Source organism: Theropithecus gelada, chromosome 11 (assembly GCF_003255815.1).
Source record: "Theropithecus gelada isolate Dixy chromosome 11, Tgel_1.0, whole genome shotgun sequence".
In the NCBI taxonomy this organism is placed as follows: Eukaryota; Metazoa; Chordata; class Mammalia; order Primates; family Cercopithecidae; genus Theropithecus; species Theropithecus gelada.
Genome location: NC_037679.1, coordinates 35512015 through 35528498, shown reverse-complemented (window position 1 = coordinate 35528498; position 16484 = coordinate 35512015). Strand labels below are relative to the sequence as shown.

The 16484-nt window shown below is 34.7% G+C and overlaps 1 protein-coding gene across 6 annotated transcripts in view; it reads left to right on the top strand.

Moving 5' to 3' along the window:
• Nucleotides 1-16484, top strand: part of OSBPL8 (oxysterol binding protein like 8) — a 222126-nt gene that overhangs the window by 172040 nt on the left and 33602 nt on the right. For all 6 annotated transcript variants that reach the window (XM_025401400.1, XM_025401395.1, XM_025401401.1 and 3 more), the window contains 9 exons: nt 65-142; nt 2880-2981; nt 4968-5171; nt 8128-8212; nt 9810-9981; nt 11882-12119; nt 12709-12893; nt 15837-15918; nt 16223-16321. In XM_025401400.1, coding sequence (XP_025257185.1) covers nt 65-142; nt 2880-2981; nt 4968-5171; nt 8128-8212; nt 9810-9981; nt 11882-12119; nt 12709-12893; nt 15837-15918; nt 16223-16321 — 1245 coding nt within the window. The remainder of the gene's footprint in view (nt 1-64; nt 143-2879; nt 2982-4967; nt 5172-8127; nt 8213-9809; nt 9982-11881; nt 12120-12708; nt 12894-15836; nt 15919-16222; nt 16322-16484) is intronic.

The window sequence follows — 16484 nt, the reverse complement described above, 5'->3', positions numbered from 1 at the left end:
TTATGCTATGTGTAGAAAATCTGAAGGATTTAATTATTTCTCTTCTGTTTCTGTATGATTTCAGTCTGAATCTAAACTTTATAATGGCTCAGAGAAGGACAGTTCAACTTCAAGCAAACTCACAAAAAAAGAATCTCTTAAGGTTAGTTTCCAGTTATTTCTGAAAGGTAATTTACATTGTGCTTTGCATGTGTGTTTGGAAGTAGGCTAATAAGATAAATATATATGTGTGTTCCTAAAGAAAGAAAAAACATCCAGTGGTACAGACAGGCAGGCACACATAGAAAATGTTAATATTTGTATGGTACACTGTGGTCAACTGATAAGGCTGATTGATGAGTGTCCCAGAGCAGACTGCTTCAGGCCTCAAATGGCAGCTGCAGAGGCTGAGGACTTGATATCTTTACACAGATGTATCCGAACTAGGTATATCATCCCTGTGTTGTGGAACTCCTGATGGGAACTCTGGCACCCATTGAATTTAGAGATTACTAACTCCTGGGTCATGGCCTGAACTTGACCTGCATAATGTTTTAAAATTTTGACCCAACAGTTAATTAAAAGTTCAGCTATCCAATTTCTCTGAGAAATATGTAGCATTGGGCTTACCTTCCTGAGTGGCCATAGAATCTGGAGTTTAAGAAACATTTGCTTTCCAACTGGCTCTGGTTCCTGCCTAGTCTATTTTACCATTTGTGTTCCATGCCTGGTCCTATATATATTTGTATTTGCATCCCATATTAAATCAGATAGATTAATAAAGACCAAAATCTAAAGTTTTGAGGGTATAGAATTATTAAAATTGTATTATGTCTAGTCTGTTTATCATTAAATGCAACTTTTCTGGCATAAGATTTTGTTAGTTTTTAAAAATGTAGTCACTAATAGGTTATCATCACTCTTCCCCTATCCAAATTATAACAACAAAGCAACAATAAGACCTCATTAGTCCACTGCTGATTCCCCAAATGATTAGAATTAACTTACTTATGAAGGTGAAACTTTGATATTTTGGATAAACTAATTTTATAGTTATGGTTTCTTAATTATGTATAACTTACATATTAGTATTGGGAAAGAGAACAAAACTTCAATTGCAAACAGTTGTGGCATTCTTTGTTATCTGAAAAAATTGGTAACAGAGAAGGTTTCTATCAGTAAGAGAATATATTAATAAATATTTTAGAAGTAGTATAGGCCAGTGGTTAAAAGAATAGCTTTGGGAGCTAGTCTGCCTCTGTTTGAATGCTGACCCTACAATTTACTAAATGTGTGATTCTGAGCAGGTTACTCTCTCTGCCTCAGTTTTCTTATCTATAAAACAAGGATAATAATACTTCTACTTCACAAGGTTGTTGTGAGGGTTAAATGAGGTAATGACAATACAAGTAAAGGGCTTAGAACTGTGGCTGGTTCACAGAATGCCCTCAGTGTTAGAGCGCTTATTATTTTAATTTGCAGTAGGAATCCTATGTAACACTTAAAAGAATGAGAATGATACAGACGTGAATACTCTTCAAAAAATGTTTACTTGGGAAACTTTTTGCATGCTAAACACAAAATGTAAATGTTTTATAGGTTGTTACTTAGAAAAGGTCTGAAAAGACAGTGTTTTCCAGAAGATTAACAGTCATCAATTTAGAGGATTGGAATAGGATGGGGTATAATAAAAATGGCTTCTAGCTTTATGTTTGAAATTTTTATTGTGAGATTGTGTTAATGCATTGTGTAATTAAAAAGAGGTAAAATTGGCCAGGTGTGGTGGCTCACGCCTGTAATCCCAGCACTTTGAGAGGTGGGCGGATCACTTGAGGCCAGGAGTTCAAGACTATTCTGACCAACATGGTGAAACCTCATCTCTACAAAAAATACAAAACTTAGCCGGGCATGGTGGCATATGCCTATAATCCCAGCTGCTTGGGAGGCCAAGGCACAAGAATTGCCTTAACCCAGGAGATGGAGGTTCAGTGAGCTGAGATTCTGCCACTGCACCCCAGCCTGGGTTACAGAGTGAGACTGTCTCAAAAAAAAAAAAAAAAGTAAAATTATTTAAAAGATATGTAGAACTGCACTAGTGATCAGAAAAACTAGATTCTAACCTTGGTTGTCTAAGACTAACTCCTGCTAAGAAAAAAATATATAGAGAGAGAGAGTATTTTTATTGTCAGATTCTGGAATTCTAAAGCGGTTTAGAATTTTATACTATACTCTCACCATTATAGTATGAAATTCTAAACCTCTTTAGAATACTAGACTATTAGGATAAAAGACAGTGTGGTGATTCCACAAAGACCTAAAGACAGAACTATGCGACCTAGCAATCCCATTACTGGGTATATACCCAAAGGAATGTAATCGTTCTATTATAAAGACACATGCATGTGTATATTCATTGCAGCACTATTCACAATAGCAAAGACATGGAATCATCCTAAATGCCCATCAATGAGAGACTGGGTAAAGAAAATATGGTACACCGTGAAATATTATATAGCCATAATAAAGAATGAGATCATGTCTTTTACAGAGACATGGATGGAGCTGGAGGGCATTATCCTTAGCAAACTAACTCAGAAACAGAAAAACCAATACTGCATGTTCTGACTTAGAAGTGGAAACAAAATCATGAGAACACATGGACACACAGAGGGAAACAGCCCACACTGGAGCCTTTCAGAGGGTGAGGGTGGGAGGAAGGAGAGGATCAGGAAAAGTAAGTAATGGGTACTAGGCTTAATACCTGAGTGATAAAATATGTACAACAAACCCCCATGACACAGGTTTACCTATATAACAAACCTGCATTTGTACCCCTGAACTTAAAATAAATTGCTCATTTCTGTTGAGTTTTTAGCTTTTCTATTATTTCTATAAAATAGGTACAAAAGAAAAATTACCGAGAAGAAAAGAAAAGAGCCACAAAGGAGCTGCTCAGTACAATCACAGATCCTTCTGTTATTGTTATGGCTGATTGGTTGAAGGTCAGTGTGTTTTGAATCATGAATTCAGATTGCTGGATGTTCACTTACTGGAATGGAAAAGCCCAGAGTATACCTAAAGCCTGCAAGACAAAAACAACTCCTAAGATGATTGTTTTACACTGGCAAAGAAACTATTATTGTATTCCCGGAGGTTCTGTGTTCCCATCTTAATGAAGAGAAGGAATCTTAATGTCTTTCTTAACAGTAGCATCAATTACATACAGTATAGCAGTTCTTTTAAAAAAGCTTTTAGATTTGTGTGATATGTTGTCTAATACAATGTGCTGTAAAAAATACGTTGCTTGCTATTCCAATTATTGTTAAGTATTACCGTACACTTAGTATATTATTGAAAAGATGAGACAAATTTAATATAAAAGCTATTTTAAAATAGTTGGATACATAATATATTTTTTAAAAATGAAAATTGTTAATTATCAGACAAGCACACATTGCTGTTTCCGGACCCTATTCTTTTGGCCTCTGGTTATTTTTATTTCCTTTTCTTTCATCCTGGTCACTCTATCCTCTTTCTCATTCTTATCTGAAAGACAGCTGTAGGAATGCTAAGTTTAAGAATGATCTTGTAGGACTCTGACTCACAGGAAATTTTAGTACTTGGCGTGTACCTGAGAATCACTCCAACCCTGAAAACTTTCCACTTTTGCCAAGACTTACTAAGGCCTCTGACCTCGTAAGCCTTATGAGATCTGTCACAGGACTCCCCTCACTAAAATGAGAGTCTAGTGATAGTTTCCCTGACAATTCAGGTAACTAATTCTAGGGTTTTCAATCTTGTGCTAATAACACCTTCCAACTTGTTTTGACTCTACTTAGAAGTGCGTTAGCTCAAGATCTCACTTAGGTTTTTCAGAGTTAAAGCTGCCCTCTATTAAGTCCCCAACACATTCTCTGGCTGACTTTCTCTACCTTACCTTCCTTCTGATAATTTGTCCTCTGTGTTCTGTTGCATCTCCATGATGCAAAATGTTATTTTAGAGTACCTGTCTTCCTTTCGCCTCTCTTGTCTTACCATTCTTTTACTTATACGCATATCTTAGATTTTCTCTTTTCTTCATGCCTGGTTCCAAACTCCTTCTCTCTAAATGTTTCTTGTTGAGAGTTACGGTGGTATGCCTATTTGGGGGATTATGGAATCCTGTATTATTTCATACTTCATGTAGGTGCATTGAAATAACAGATGTTTTACAGTAAATAAAAGTATAATTCTTATTTTTGATCTAAATATTAATATCATTTCACTATTTTGAATTCACTGAATTGCATAGATACAATTTTAATAGGTGATGGAAATAGAAATTTATAGAAAAAGTAGTTTTAGACTTACTATTGACATAGCGTTAAACCCTAGGATAAGGAACATTTTATGAGAGTATAGGGATTCATGTAACTTGTATTTTAAAATATCCTCCAGTAAATTTATATGGCATACTTTATGTAATTACTGGGAACAAAGTAATTTGAATAAGGTAATTTTAGGGGCTAGGAGGAAATTATTTTCTCTTCCTACCACTCACCAAATACTTAGGGAATGCCTAGTGTGTGCCAGCAGTGTTTTCAGCACTGTTGATGTGGTAAAGGGGAAAAATTATTTTAAGCAGAATCATCATATACACACAAATAAGATTATAGCCATGATCAATGTTACAAAAAGAAGAATCTCAGTACTAGGAAAGAATATTTTAATGGCCCCGACCTGGTCAGGGAGATTAGGAAAATTATTCTACTTAGTACACTATTTCGAAACTGTTGGCCTGTCTCTCACTAAAATTTAAGTGTCTTAGAAACAAGAGCCGTGTCATTTTCATGTCTGTTTGCTGTGCTTGCCATGTAGTGGCTTTTAAATAAAATATTTAAAGTGTGCATGTTATGGAAATTTTAGATTAAAACATTGTATTTGCAATTTTTTGGTTTGGACCTTGGAGAACAGATCTTCATTTTTAAAATAAATTTATCTTTCTGTAGATTCGTGGTACTCTAAAGAGCTGGACCAAGTTATGGTGTGTGTTGAAACCTGGGGTGCTACTGATCTATAAAACCCAAAAAAATGGTCAGTGGGTAGGAACAGTTCTTCTGAATGCCTGTGAAATCATTGAACGTCCATCAAAAAAGGATGGCTTTTGTTTCAAACTTTTCCATCCTTTGGAGCAATCTATTTGGGCAGTGAAGGTATGTAAGCGCTTGTTATATAGGTGAAAGGTAAAGATGATAATCCATGAATAGAACTGAGATAAATCAATCAAATGAGATTCGTCCTCTGCCAGGACTTATAAATCTGTTGTGCTTTCCAGTGCATTATTCCCCATTCTGCCTCTACTCACAACAAAATGTGCACCAAAAAGCTTTACCTTTGAGGTCTAACTTTTTATATTGCATCTTTTTATCTCTTTTGCCCTTGGGGATTCAATTTGTACTATGTTTTTCAGTTTGTAATTACTAACTCACCTTTGTAACATTGTATTATATTTATTGTTGTTGGTTTTGTTTTGTTTCCGGCGGCCCGCCCCATGTTTTTTCTCTTTATCAAAATGGTAAGTAGAATTCCCTGGAACAGAAATTGCCTTTTTTTCTTTTTTTTTTTTTTTTTTTTTTGGTGGTCTTTCCTGTAGTGATGCAAAGGTATGATGGGAAGCCTATTATAAGCAGAAGCAATCTTATTTACTCTTTAAAAAAAAATTTTTTTTTAATTACTTACTCTTGAGAAAGAGACAGGTTTCTTTAAAGATGAAGCATTAATGTTTTTTATAACTGAAAAGCATTACTGTGGCTGGGTGCAGTGGCTCATTCCTGTAATCTCAGCACTTTGGTAGGCCAGGGCAGTTGGATCGCTTGAGCTCAGGAGTTCGAGACCAGCCTGGGCAACATAGTGAAACTGCGTCTCTATAAAAAATACAAAAATTAGCCGAGTATGGTGACATGTACCTGTAGTCCCAGCTATTCAGGAGTCTGCGGTGGGAGGATCACTTGAGCTTGGGAGGTCAAGGAGGTTTCAGTGAGCCATGAGCATGCCACTGCACTTCAGCCTGTGCAACAGAGCAAGACCCTGTCTCAAAAAAAAAAGTATTATACTAACAGAATAAATGAGTCAAGTTTAAGTGGTTTTGTGTATGTATGTGTGTTTTTTAGGCAAGATTTTACTATCACCTAGGCTAGACTGCAGTGGCATGATCATTGCTCACTGCAGCCTGAACCTTCTGTGCTTAAGCAGTTCTCCCACCCCAGCCTCCCAAGTAGCTAGGACCACAGGCACATGCCACCATGCTCAGCTAATTTTTAAAAAAAAATTTTTGTAGAGATGGGGTCTTTCTATGTTGCCCAGGCTGGTCTTGATTTCCTGGGCCCTCCTGCCTCAGCCTCCCAAAGTGCTGGGATTACAGATGTGAGCCACCATGCCTAGCCTAGTTTAAGTTTTTACAAAATGATCATTGCTTTAGTTCTAAGAAGGCCAGTTATTGTAGAATAAAGAAGTTAGAATTTCTCCTTTAGGGAAAACCACCTCATTGAGATTACGGTTAACGAAAAGTAGCTTAATCCTTTTTGTGGGGCGGGGAGGGTATTGCTTAATAATGCAATATACATACACCTAGGAAAAAACTTGTACTTTTTAATCTTTATTTCAGTAGCCTGGAGTCACAGCAAGAATAAATTTGGGATTACCGAGTTAGTTCCATTCTGAGGTTAGGTGCTTCCCGCAGGGGAAAGAATTTAAACCCCCGAACCTCTGACATTTATATATTAAGCGATTCTCAAGTGGAGAAAATGACTTTCAAAACCTTTTTAAACAACAACAACAAAATATATGTATACATATACACATATACAAAAATACTATATATATACACATATGTGTGTGTGTATAAATATAGTATTCTACTACTCTTAGGAATTGCAAGCATTAAAATAAATTTTAAGCCATTAATGATTTTAATGTCAAATTTATAATATTTAATTCTTACTATTGGAAGAAGAGAGAAATCTGTATAATTATATAAATACTTCCCACAAGCAAAACCTACTTAGGATATTGTTTAAATATTTTGGAAGCCAGTGTTTATGATTAGGAAATAGTAACAGCTATGAGTTCATGTCAGGTACTTTAGTATTTTACATGAAATCATTTATTTAATTCTCATACCTATAAGGAAGATACAGTTTCTTCCCATTATACACATAAACAGATTGAACTCTGTTTTTCTAGCATGGAGCCATGATTGAAACCCAGGCGGTCTGATTCCATGTCCCACTGTATACTGGTTTTAGGAACTGGCCCATAAATTGTAAAGCTATTTGAAAATGCAGAATATTACGGTATTTGTTAAAGCCATATTAATTTTTTTTCTGTTTTCATTTTGAATCTACATCTTTACTTTCTGACGTTTTATGCGTTTTGGAAATCTGTTTTGTTTTTTGACCTGATAACTTTAAAGAACCCTTTGAAAACAACTTAAAAATTAAGCTTTTGTATCAAAATTATATTTTAAATTCAATACTTAGTTTCCTTTCTATTGTGTCTACCTAAGTTTAGCATTGGTGATATTAATTAGTGTTGGTATTGTATACTTATAAAACAACCCTAGCCAAAAACAACAACAGAATGTCTTTTTCTTTCATGTTTCTGGAAAAATAAAATCAGCTTATATAGTTGGTGTTTAAAAACAGGTATATGTCATTGGTTTTAAAGTAGAGATTTATTTTTCCTTAGACCCAGTTAAAATTCATTTCTCTTTTTCTTTTGAATTATAATTCTATTTCCAGATGCTTTCTTTAGCCTTCTAGAAATTTAGTATTTCTTATCTCATTAGTTGTATCCATGGGATGGACATTGTTAAGTTAAAATTTGGTTTAATATGGTAAATTGCAGGTTCTTTTTAGTATGTAAGCAATATATAGAGGTAATATTTAAGTGATAATTTGTTCAGTTTTCTGCTAAGGAGATATATTTGTTAGAAAATTTTTCTTAATACTTAACATTTGCATTATCAAGAATGATGAAATTAAAGCTTATTTGCTTTTAGATTATAATCCATACCTGATTTAGATTATTACAGATAATATTGGATAGTATAAAGTTGAGATCTCATAATACTTACTCTCTACCATTTATTTTGTTTATTTTGTTATTAAGGGTCCAAAAGGTGAAGCGGTTGGATCCATTACTCAGCCCTTACCTAGCAGTTATTTGATCATCCGAGCTACTTCAGAGTCAGATGGTAAGTATAGTTTTTGATGGATTGGATTTTGGTCTTCATTTTTAAGAGTTTTTTTATGCCACTTTGTATTATTCTGGGGAAATATATTTTTAGTATGGCATTTGCAGCAGAAGCATGGTAACCGTAAATTGCTTTGAATGCTAAATATATGAGTAACTTAATAGACAAATAGGGAATCTGATAGAAAGGAAGCATTGTGTGATTTATCAATGAGTTAGCAGTTCAGAGTTTTCTTCTTCATCCTCCATGGACATATTAACACCTTTTAACTTGTTAGTGATCTTTATGGTAACTCATGTTTTATTTTAAAGATACATTTAATACTTTTTATATTTTACTACTAAATGTTACCATTTATGAGACATATACTGTTTTTTGTTTTGTTTTTTTTTTACATAAGACATTCGAGTACAACCTTTTTTATTCCTCCTTTAATACTTAATTCATGAAGCAAATATGGGGAGAGAAAAACTTAAGTGATATCAAGGTAGTTTTCAAATCTTAATAACAGATTTTGTCCTCACTTTCATGCTTTCATGTTTCGTAGTTTAGACAAGGTTGGTGTAGGGAATCTTGTAACCTTCCAAAGTTTACTTTTATCTGATGTTTTTTTGTTTGTTTGTTTGTTTTTGTGTTTGAGATGGAGTCTCGCTCTGTTGCCAGGCTGGAGTGCAGTGGCACGATCTCAGCTCACTGCAACCTCCGACTCCCTGGTACAAGCCATTCTCCTCTCTTAGCCTCCCGAGTAGCTGGGACGACAGGCACACGCCACCACGCCCAGCTAATTTTTGTATTTTTAGTAGAGGCAGGGTTTCACCATGTTGGTCAGGATGGTCTCACACTCGACCTCATGATCCGCTTGCCTTGGCCTCCCAAAGTGCTGGGATTACAGGCGTGAGCCACCACACCTGGCCTCAGATGATTTTTTTTAATTAAAATATAAGTATGAGCTTTCAATATGAAAATGCTTTACTTGACTGATATTCCCAGCAAATCTTGAAGTGATATATATGAAAATTAAGAGCCCCAAATATAAGTGAAAAGTTTTCTGCTAATTCACTTTTAAATTTTTATTTAAAAAATAAAACTATTAATGTTTCTCTTAACTAATATGGCAGTTAATAGTAGCATTATACAGGCATTTTCCTGACTTAAAAAGTTTCAGACATACAAGTAGAATGGATGTTAATCTTAAGGATAGACCTCCTATTATCAAAAACAGTTACTTCAGATAGTTTGTTTATAGTAGAACCATAAATCCTCCAGTATATTTTATGTACCTTGCTTGATACCTTCAAATTACACTGCTTGTTAATGTCCTAAGATTTGAAAAATAAAGTATGTTTATTTTAGATTGGGTATACTTTCTAATGCATGCTGTATACTATTCATTTATCAGTGGTTTGTAGCTGCTTAGTATGTGAAAAGCATTTGGAAAACTGAAAGATTGCATTAAAAAGTTCTAGCAGATGTTATGTTCAGATTAACTTTTCTAGTGCATGTTTCTCAAAGAAATAGTGGTAACAGGGTAAGTTAAGATGCATGCTAGTTTCATAGTTTTAAAAATTATACTGCTTGTGAATCTGTGTTCATTTAGGAAGGTGCTGGATGGACGCTTTGGAGCTGGCTTTGAAATGTTCTAGTCTTCTTAAACGTACAATGATCAGAGAAGGAAAGGAACATGACCTAAGCGTTTCATCAGATAGCACACATGTAACTTTCTATGGCTTACTACGTGCTAACAATCTCCACAGTGGTGACAACTTCCAGTAAGTAGATATTGCCACTGATTTGGTAATGTTTCAGAGACTGTGCTGTTCACAAAATTAGTTGGCAGGCCTAGAATTTTAGTAGTGTATCTAGGACTGAAATTTGCATATCTTCCTATTATATGGCCTAAGACCTGGCTTAAAATTTGGTTTAGCTGCTATAATCAGGTGTAGAAATGTATTTCCTTAGGGATTCCAGCCAATGTGATTTACTTTATCTTTCCCAAATATAGCCATGCTAATTATTCACCTTGTCTGTGCATGATGTTCCTTCTATTAAGAATGATTTCTGCCTGATCTTCAAGATCAGTCTCAAATATTACATCATATGTGAAGCTTTATAACTATGAGACATAATCTGTCTTTCTATAGAGTAACACGTTTTTAGTAATGGCACTGGACTTACTCTACCTGGTATTTGTGAAATTCATTTATATCCTGTTTGGAATGAAACTGTGTCCTATTTGTGGTTTTATTCCCTGAAGCATTTATTGTAGTTAACACTAAAAAAGCATTTCTCCAAGGAAACTGGGCAGTAGTGCAAAGACTCTTGAGATTCAGGTCTTTTTGTTGCTTTGCAGGAAAAACATCAGACTTTTCCATTTCCTCCCTTTCCCCACCCCTTGTTTTCTGCTCTGTAGTTACTTTCATCAGCATTGAGGTTGCTCTTCTCAAAGTTAGACTGCTATTCTCCTCTTCTCCATGTAGCCTGATTTAAACATTTCTTCCCTATCCTTTTGCCTGTTTCTTTTTTTTTCTCTCTCTGTATTACTTTAAAAAAATGTTTAGAGCCAGGGTCTCACTCTGTTGCCCAGGCTGCAGTGCAGTGACACAGTCATAGCCCACCGTAACCTGGAACTCCTGGGCTCAAGCTGATCTTCCAGTCTCAACCTCCCCAGTAGCTAGAACTACAGGCCTGTATTACCACACTGAGCTGGCTTGCTTATTTATTTATTTATTTATTTATTTATTTATTGAGACATAGTCTCACTATGTTGCCCAGGTTTTTTGGGTTTTTTTTTTCTTTTTTTCCCCACTCTCTTGAAAATCTCCATTACCTGACCTTTTATCTTATTTCTTTGCAGACCTACAATCTGGAGCTTTATCTTAATCCCAAATACCTGGTGCCTGAGTGAGATAGGATGGAATGGGGTGGGCTACTGACAGAGGAATGGGTATTTGTTGGAACCTCTTTCCAAGACTTTCCCCTTTTTGTACAGACTATTTACCCTAATCACTTTAAGTGAGAATAGGGTAGATTCAGCAAAACTTACTTGATTTTAGTCCATAGGTCATTTCCTTCAGCTGAAATTTTCATTTTTAATTCTCTGGATTTTTGCTCAGGATTAAACCTTTCAGACGAATAGAATTTAATATAATTGTTTACCATTTACCATTTTCATATCTTTTTCTTGGGCTCATGAGGTGACTTTGGAAACCTCCATATACGGGTGGAAAGTCATAATTTATTTGAGTTCAGTTGAGAATCGGATTATCTGGACCTGCATTTCTTCATACCATAGGTGACAGTGAGATTGATGGAAGTGATGCTGTTTGAAAAACTGAGAAAAATATCTAGCAAGAAGTCTAAAATTTTGGTTTTGGAAGATTTTAGTCCCAATTGGTAGAGCGGCAAAGAGCTCAGAGTATCATCTTTTCACATTTCTCCAGGTTTTTAACTTTTCTATGCCTCTGTTTACTAATCTGTAAAATGAGAATAATAATATTACCTATCTCATAGGGTTATTTTGAAGATTAAGTGAATTAACACTATGTAAAACACTTAGAACACTGTCTGGCACATAGTAAATTCTCAATAAATGTTGTATATAATTTTTATTTATGAGTTGAGCATTCTTAACATCCTTTATTCTTCCTCCTAAAAATTCTTTCCCTTAAGGTTAAATGATAGTGAAATTGAACGACAACATTTTAAGGACCAAGATATGTATTCTGATAAATCTGATAAAGAAAATGATCAAGAACATGATGAGTCTGACAATGAGGTGATGGGGAAAAGTGAAGAAAGTGACACAGATACATCAGAAAGACAAGATGACTCATATATCGAACCCGAGCCTGTTGAGCCTTTAAAGGAGACTACCTACACTGAACAGAGCCATGAAGAACTTGGAGAGGTAGAAGTCTGTTATTTTTAGAGATTCTGAATTTTCATATTCTTGGGAGTTGTTAAATGAAATTGAAGATATTATTTGCTTCATCTATTGCCTATTTTTCTGTGATAGAATGTGATATTTTAAAAGTTGCACACATATGAAATATATTAGGATTTACAAACAACTAAACACAAATACTCACATAAATACCAATATATTCCATTAAATTTAAAGTTTACATTTTCTTCAAGCTTGATTTTGAAGTAGGATATTGCTTGATGTCATTGCCAGTGCAAAGTAAGTTGCAAGGAAGCATGAGTTTATAACTTTGTTATTGCCAGTGCATCATGGAAGTAAATGCAGTGTAAAATAATAGGCTATAATATTTTTCTAGTGGATCTCTTGTATATATTGTTCACTTTGATGTCTTTTTCAGCTACCCTTTTTACCTAAGTTTTATAGCTATAGATTTTATTACTTTTTGTTTCCACATTTAAAGAATGCTTGGAGTAGTCCTGAAAAGAATTCATATTTTCAACATAAGCTGGCTTGTTTACATATCTGTCTGAAATAAATGTAATGTTTTGGTAATTTTCATTAATTGATAAAGGCAGGTGAGGCTTCTCAAACAGAAACTGTGTCTGAAGAAAACAAAAGCCTTATCTGGACACTATTGAAACAAGTCCGTCCTGGCATGGACCTATCCAAGGTGGTTCTGCCTACATTTATTTTGGAACCCCGTTCTTTCCTGGATAAACTTTCAGATTACTACTATCATGCAGATTTCCTCTCTGAGTAAGTAGATTCTTATTTCTTAAAATAGACAATACTTCATGATTTTAGAAGCTGTCAAGAGTACTATTTTCAGTTATCATTCCTTTCCAAAATCAGGCTCTAATGACACATCACTCTCTGTTCTCTACCACTTCTTAGTAAGAAGCATATTTAATACTTTGCTATAATGTTACCGTTTATGAAGGGAAATTGAGATATCATAAGCTTGAGGAAAACAAGAATTCTACCCTTTACTGAACACTGGTGTTGTAGGCTCCTTAACCTCAGTTCACTAACCTAACACAGAGAGAGGTGATTGGCATCATTTGTTCTCCTCTATGAAAGCCCTTGTTCAGTCCCATCCTGGGGCCTCTGTTTTTGCTCATACTTACCTGTCTGCATGCTTGTGAGGTATGTATGGCTTACCAGAACTAAAATGCCCTGCCAGTTGCTAGCTTTTGGAACAAATCCTTCTTTTCTTTGCTTCTGAAGCTGCCAGCTGATCCTGAGTGTAATTTTGAGGAAGGCACACCTAAAGGAGGCAGAGGAGGTGCTGTCCACCTCTGTCCCAGCAATTTCTTGGAAAACCAGTAAACTTTGCAAGGAACAGCAACTTTGTGTCCATGCTTCCAATTCTTACCTGATGCCCCTATTCTACCAATAATAGTGTTTCAAGGCACTGTACTTTCTGTGCCACTGATATCTGGCCCTGTGACCTGATTTTTAGAATCTTTATCGATACTAGTTTCTGTCTATAAATTTCATGAGCAAACATTGAAAAAAATAATAAGCTGAGTCAAAAGATAATCGATAAACTGGGAAATTTTTGCAAATTTCATCATAGACAAAATGTTTAACCTCCCTAAAAAAAGCTTTTAAAATTTGAATGAAAATGATTCTATAGAAAAGGAAACCTATAGAAAAAGGAGTGGAAGAAATTACCGGGCAGTTGGAAAATGAAGAAATAGGAACAGTCCTTAAACATGTAAAAACCTCATGCAAAATAAGGAAAATGTACACTTGAATTATAGTAAGTTATTGTTGTTTTTCCATCACATTGACAAAAAGTCAAAAATCTTTTATATCCTAGTTCTAATATCTTCTGTACTTTTATCTGTCTGGAAATTCATTTCTCTCAGAATATAAGGCAAATTCCTGTGATTCACAAGATCTTGAGAGATGCCCCCTGTCCCAAATAGAAAGATTGTACTTTTCTGGCATTACACACTGTTGCCAAGGTTGTGTTGGCAACCAGGGGTGATCATGCACTACCATGCGCAGTGCAGACTAGCACAGCACCCTGAAGGTAATCTGGCAGTATTTACCAAAAGTATAGATGCATTCATCATTTGATACACTAATCTCACTTCTGGGAATAACTCCTACAGATATAATGCCACATATACAGAATGGCATATACACAAGATCGTTGCAGCAGTGTTTGTAATAATAAAACATTAGATATAACTCCAGTGTCCAGCACAGTGTACTGATTAAATAATGTGTGACACATCCACCCATATAAGGAAGAATTCCATAAACTGATCTGGAGGGAGCTCCAGAATTGTGTGTGAAAAAAGCAAGGTGTACAGAAGAGTATGTATAGTTTGCAAACCTTTTTGAAGAAAAACAGGACTGTTTGTTTATATATGCTTGTTTATGCCTAAAGAAAACTTAGAAGGAAACTTTTTTTAAAAGTTACCTATAGAAGGTAAGTAGGAACAGTGTGGAGAGATGGGGCAGTAACAAGACATGTGTACTTCTTTATATTGCTTTGACTTTTGAACTATATATATTTAATTTTAAAATAAAATTGCAGAATAAGGGAATTTAAACCAAGATGGACAGAGAGCAATCAGAGGGTTGCTACTCCAGAAAAACACAAGCTTTCAACTTAGCACAATTGTCAATAAGCCTAGGTCTGTGCTCTTCTGTCTCACGTCTCATTTTTTAAAAAATCACCACATTGGACTGTCAGACATGCTTGTGAAACATAAATGCCTTTTTGTAAATAAGGGTATAGTAACTACATTACAAACAGAAAACAACAATAACAAAAACAACTTCTCAGTAAAATTTACTTCAGACATACACAATCAGGTTTTTGCAATGATTACAACAACAGCAGAACTGTATGGGGGGCAGCTGAGTCATGGCTCCTACAAACTTTTTAAAAATGAAAATTACTCTTTGATTATCCATTATTCTGGTTGAGTTTTTATTCTGGAAAATCAGTTGATAGTACACAAGAGCAGGTTGAAGAATAAAAATAGATTAAAACCTTCTGTATTGATTTAATTATTTTGACTCTGCTTCATATTTGTAATTTGAAACTTCTGTGTTTTGTACTAAGGACTGCATACCCATAAAATCCTATATTTAGATAGGTACTTTGCACAAAAGAGGCTAACGTCAACGTATGTCCTCCCCTATGTGCACTACAGCACCCACCAGTTACCATTGATCTACTCTAACATCAACAACTGAAAATGGACTCAACCAAGTAAACATTAGTCCTTCACTGACATATGAGGCTGAAGACTTCTATCAGAATTGTTAATGAGGCTGCTTGGCCACTGCCTATCATTGCAAATGCTAGAAATCACACAGTGCATGAATCCAAAATCCATTTTTATTTTTTTCAATCACAATTTTCACAGAGCCACTAACAACATCTCAGGTTCTGCAGAATCCCAATTCAGAAACATTGGTTTGGAGAGTTTCCAAAATCTACTTTAGCGAAGACCCGGGCAGTGTACCAAAGAATGGGAAAATGTGACCAGGTTAAGAAAAACAGAAATGGATTTACATGGTTGAAAATTGATTACATGCTTGTTTTGTCATCCATTTAAAATAAGAATTATGTTTTCCAATCATATTTCATACTCGGTTATTAGTTAATAAATGTGAGAGAGAATTTGTGATTTATTTTGTAAAATTTTTGTTTACCATTTTGTGTTTTAGGGCTGCTCTTGAAGAAAATCCTTATTTCCGTTTGAAGAAAGTAGTGAAATGGTATTTGTCAGGATTCTATAAAAAGCCAAAGGTAATGTTTGTTTGTATTTTATTGTCTTTAGTGTTTTATGAGTGCTTTATATTTTATGTAATCTGTAGATTGTTAACAATTACATTACTGGGCTTCTTTGACTTAGCAAAATTGCAAAATACCTGATGATTTAGACCTGTATTATGATTGAAGTCGTTTAATTTTATTTAATGTAAATTTTATTTACTCTGAAGTTTTATAAGGATGGTTCCCACATGGTACAGTTAAACCCATTTTGACTAGTTTAAGCTATTTTGAATCCTTTGTATTTGTAATTTGAAATTGCATTTTTTTTTTAAACCAGGGACTGAAGAAACCTTATAATCCTATACTTGGTGAGACTTTTCGTTGTTTATGGATTCATCCCAGAACAAACAGCAAAACTTTTTATATTGCTGAACAGGTATTAGAAATGCATGTATGGAAACAAAACTTATCTGGAAGTTACTGGAATATTTTTATAGAAAATATTTACTCAGTAAACTCACTATTATTTAGCCTTTCTTACTTGTGCACATTTGGTAAACATTTAACCTTTTAGTATTAAATACTACTAAATGTCATAT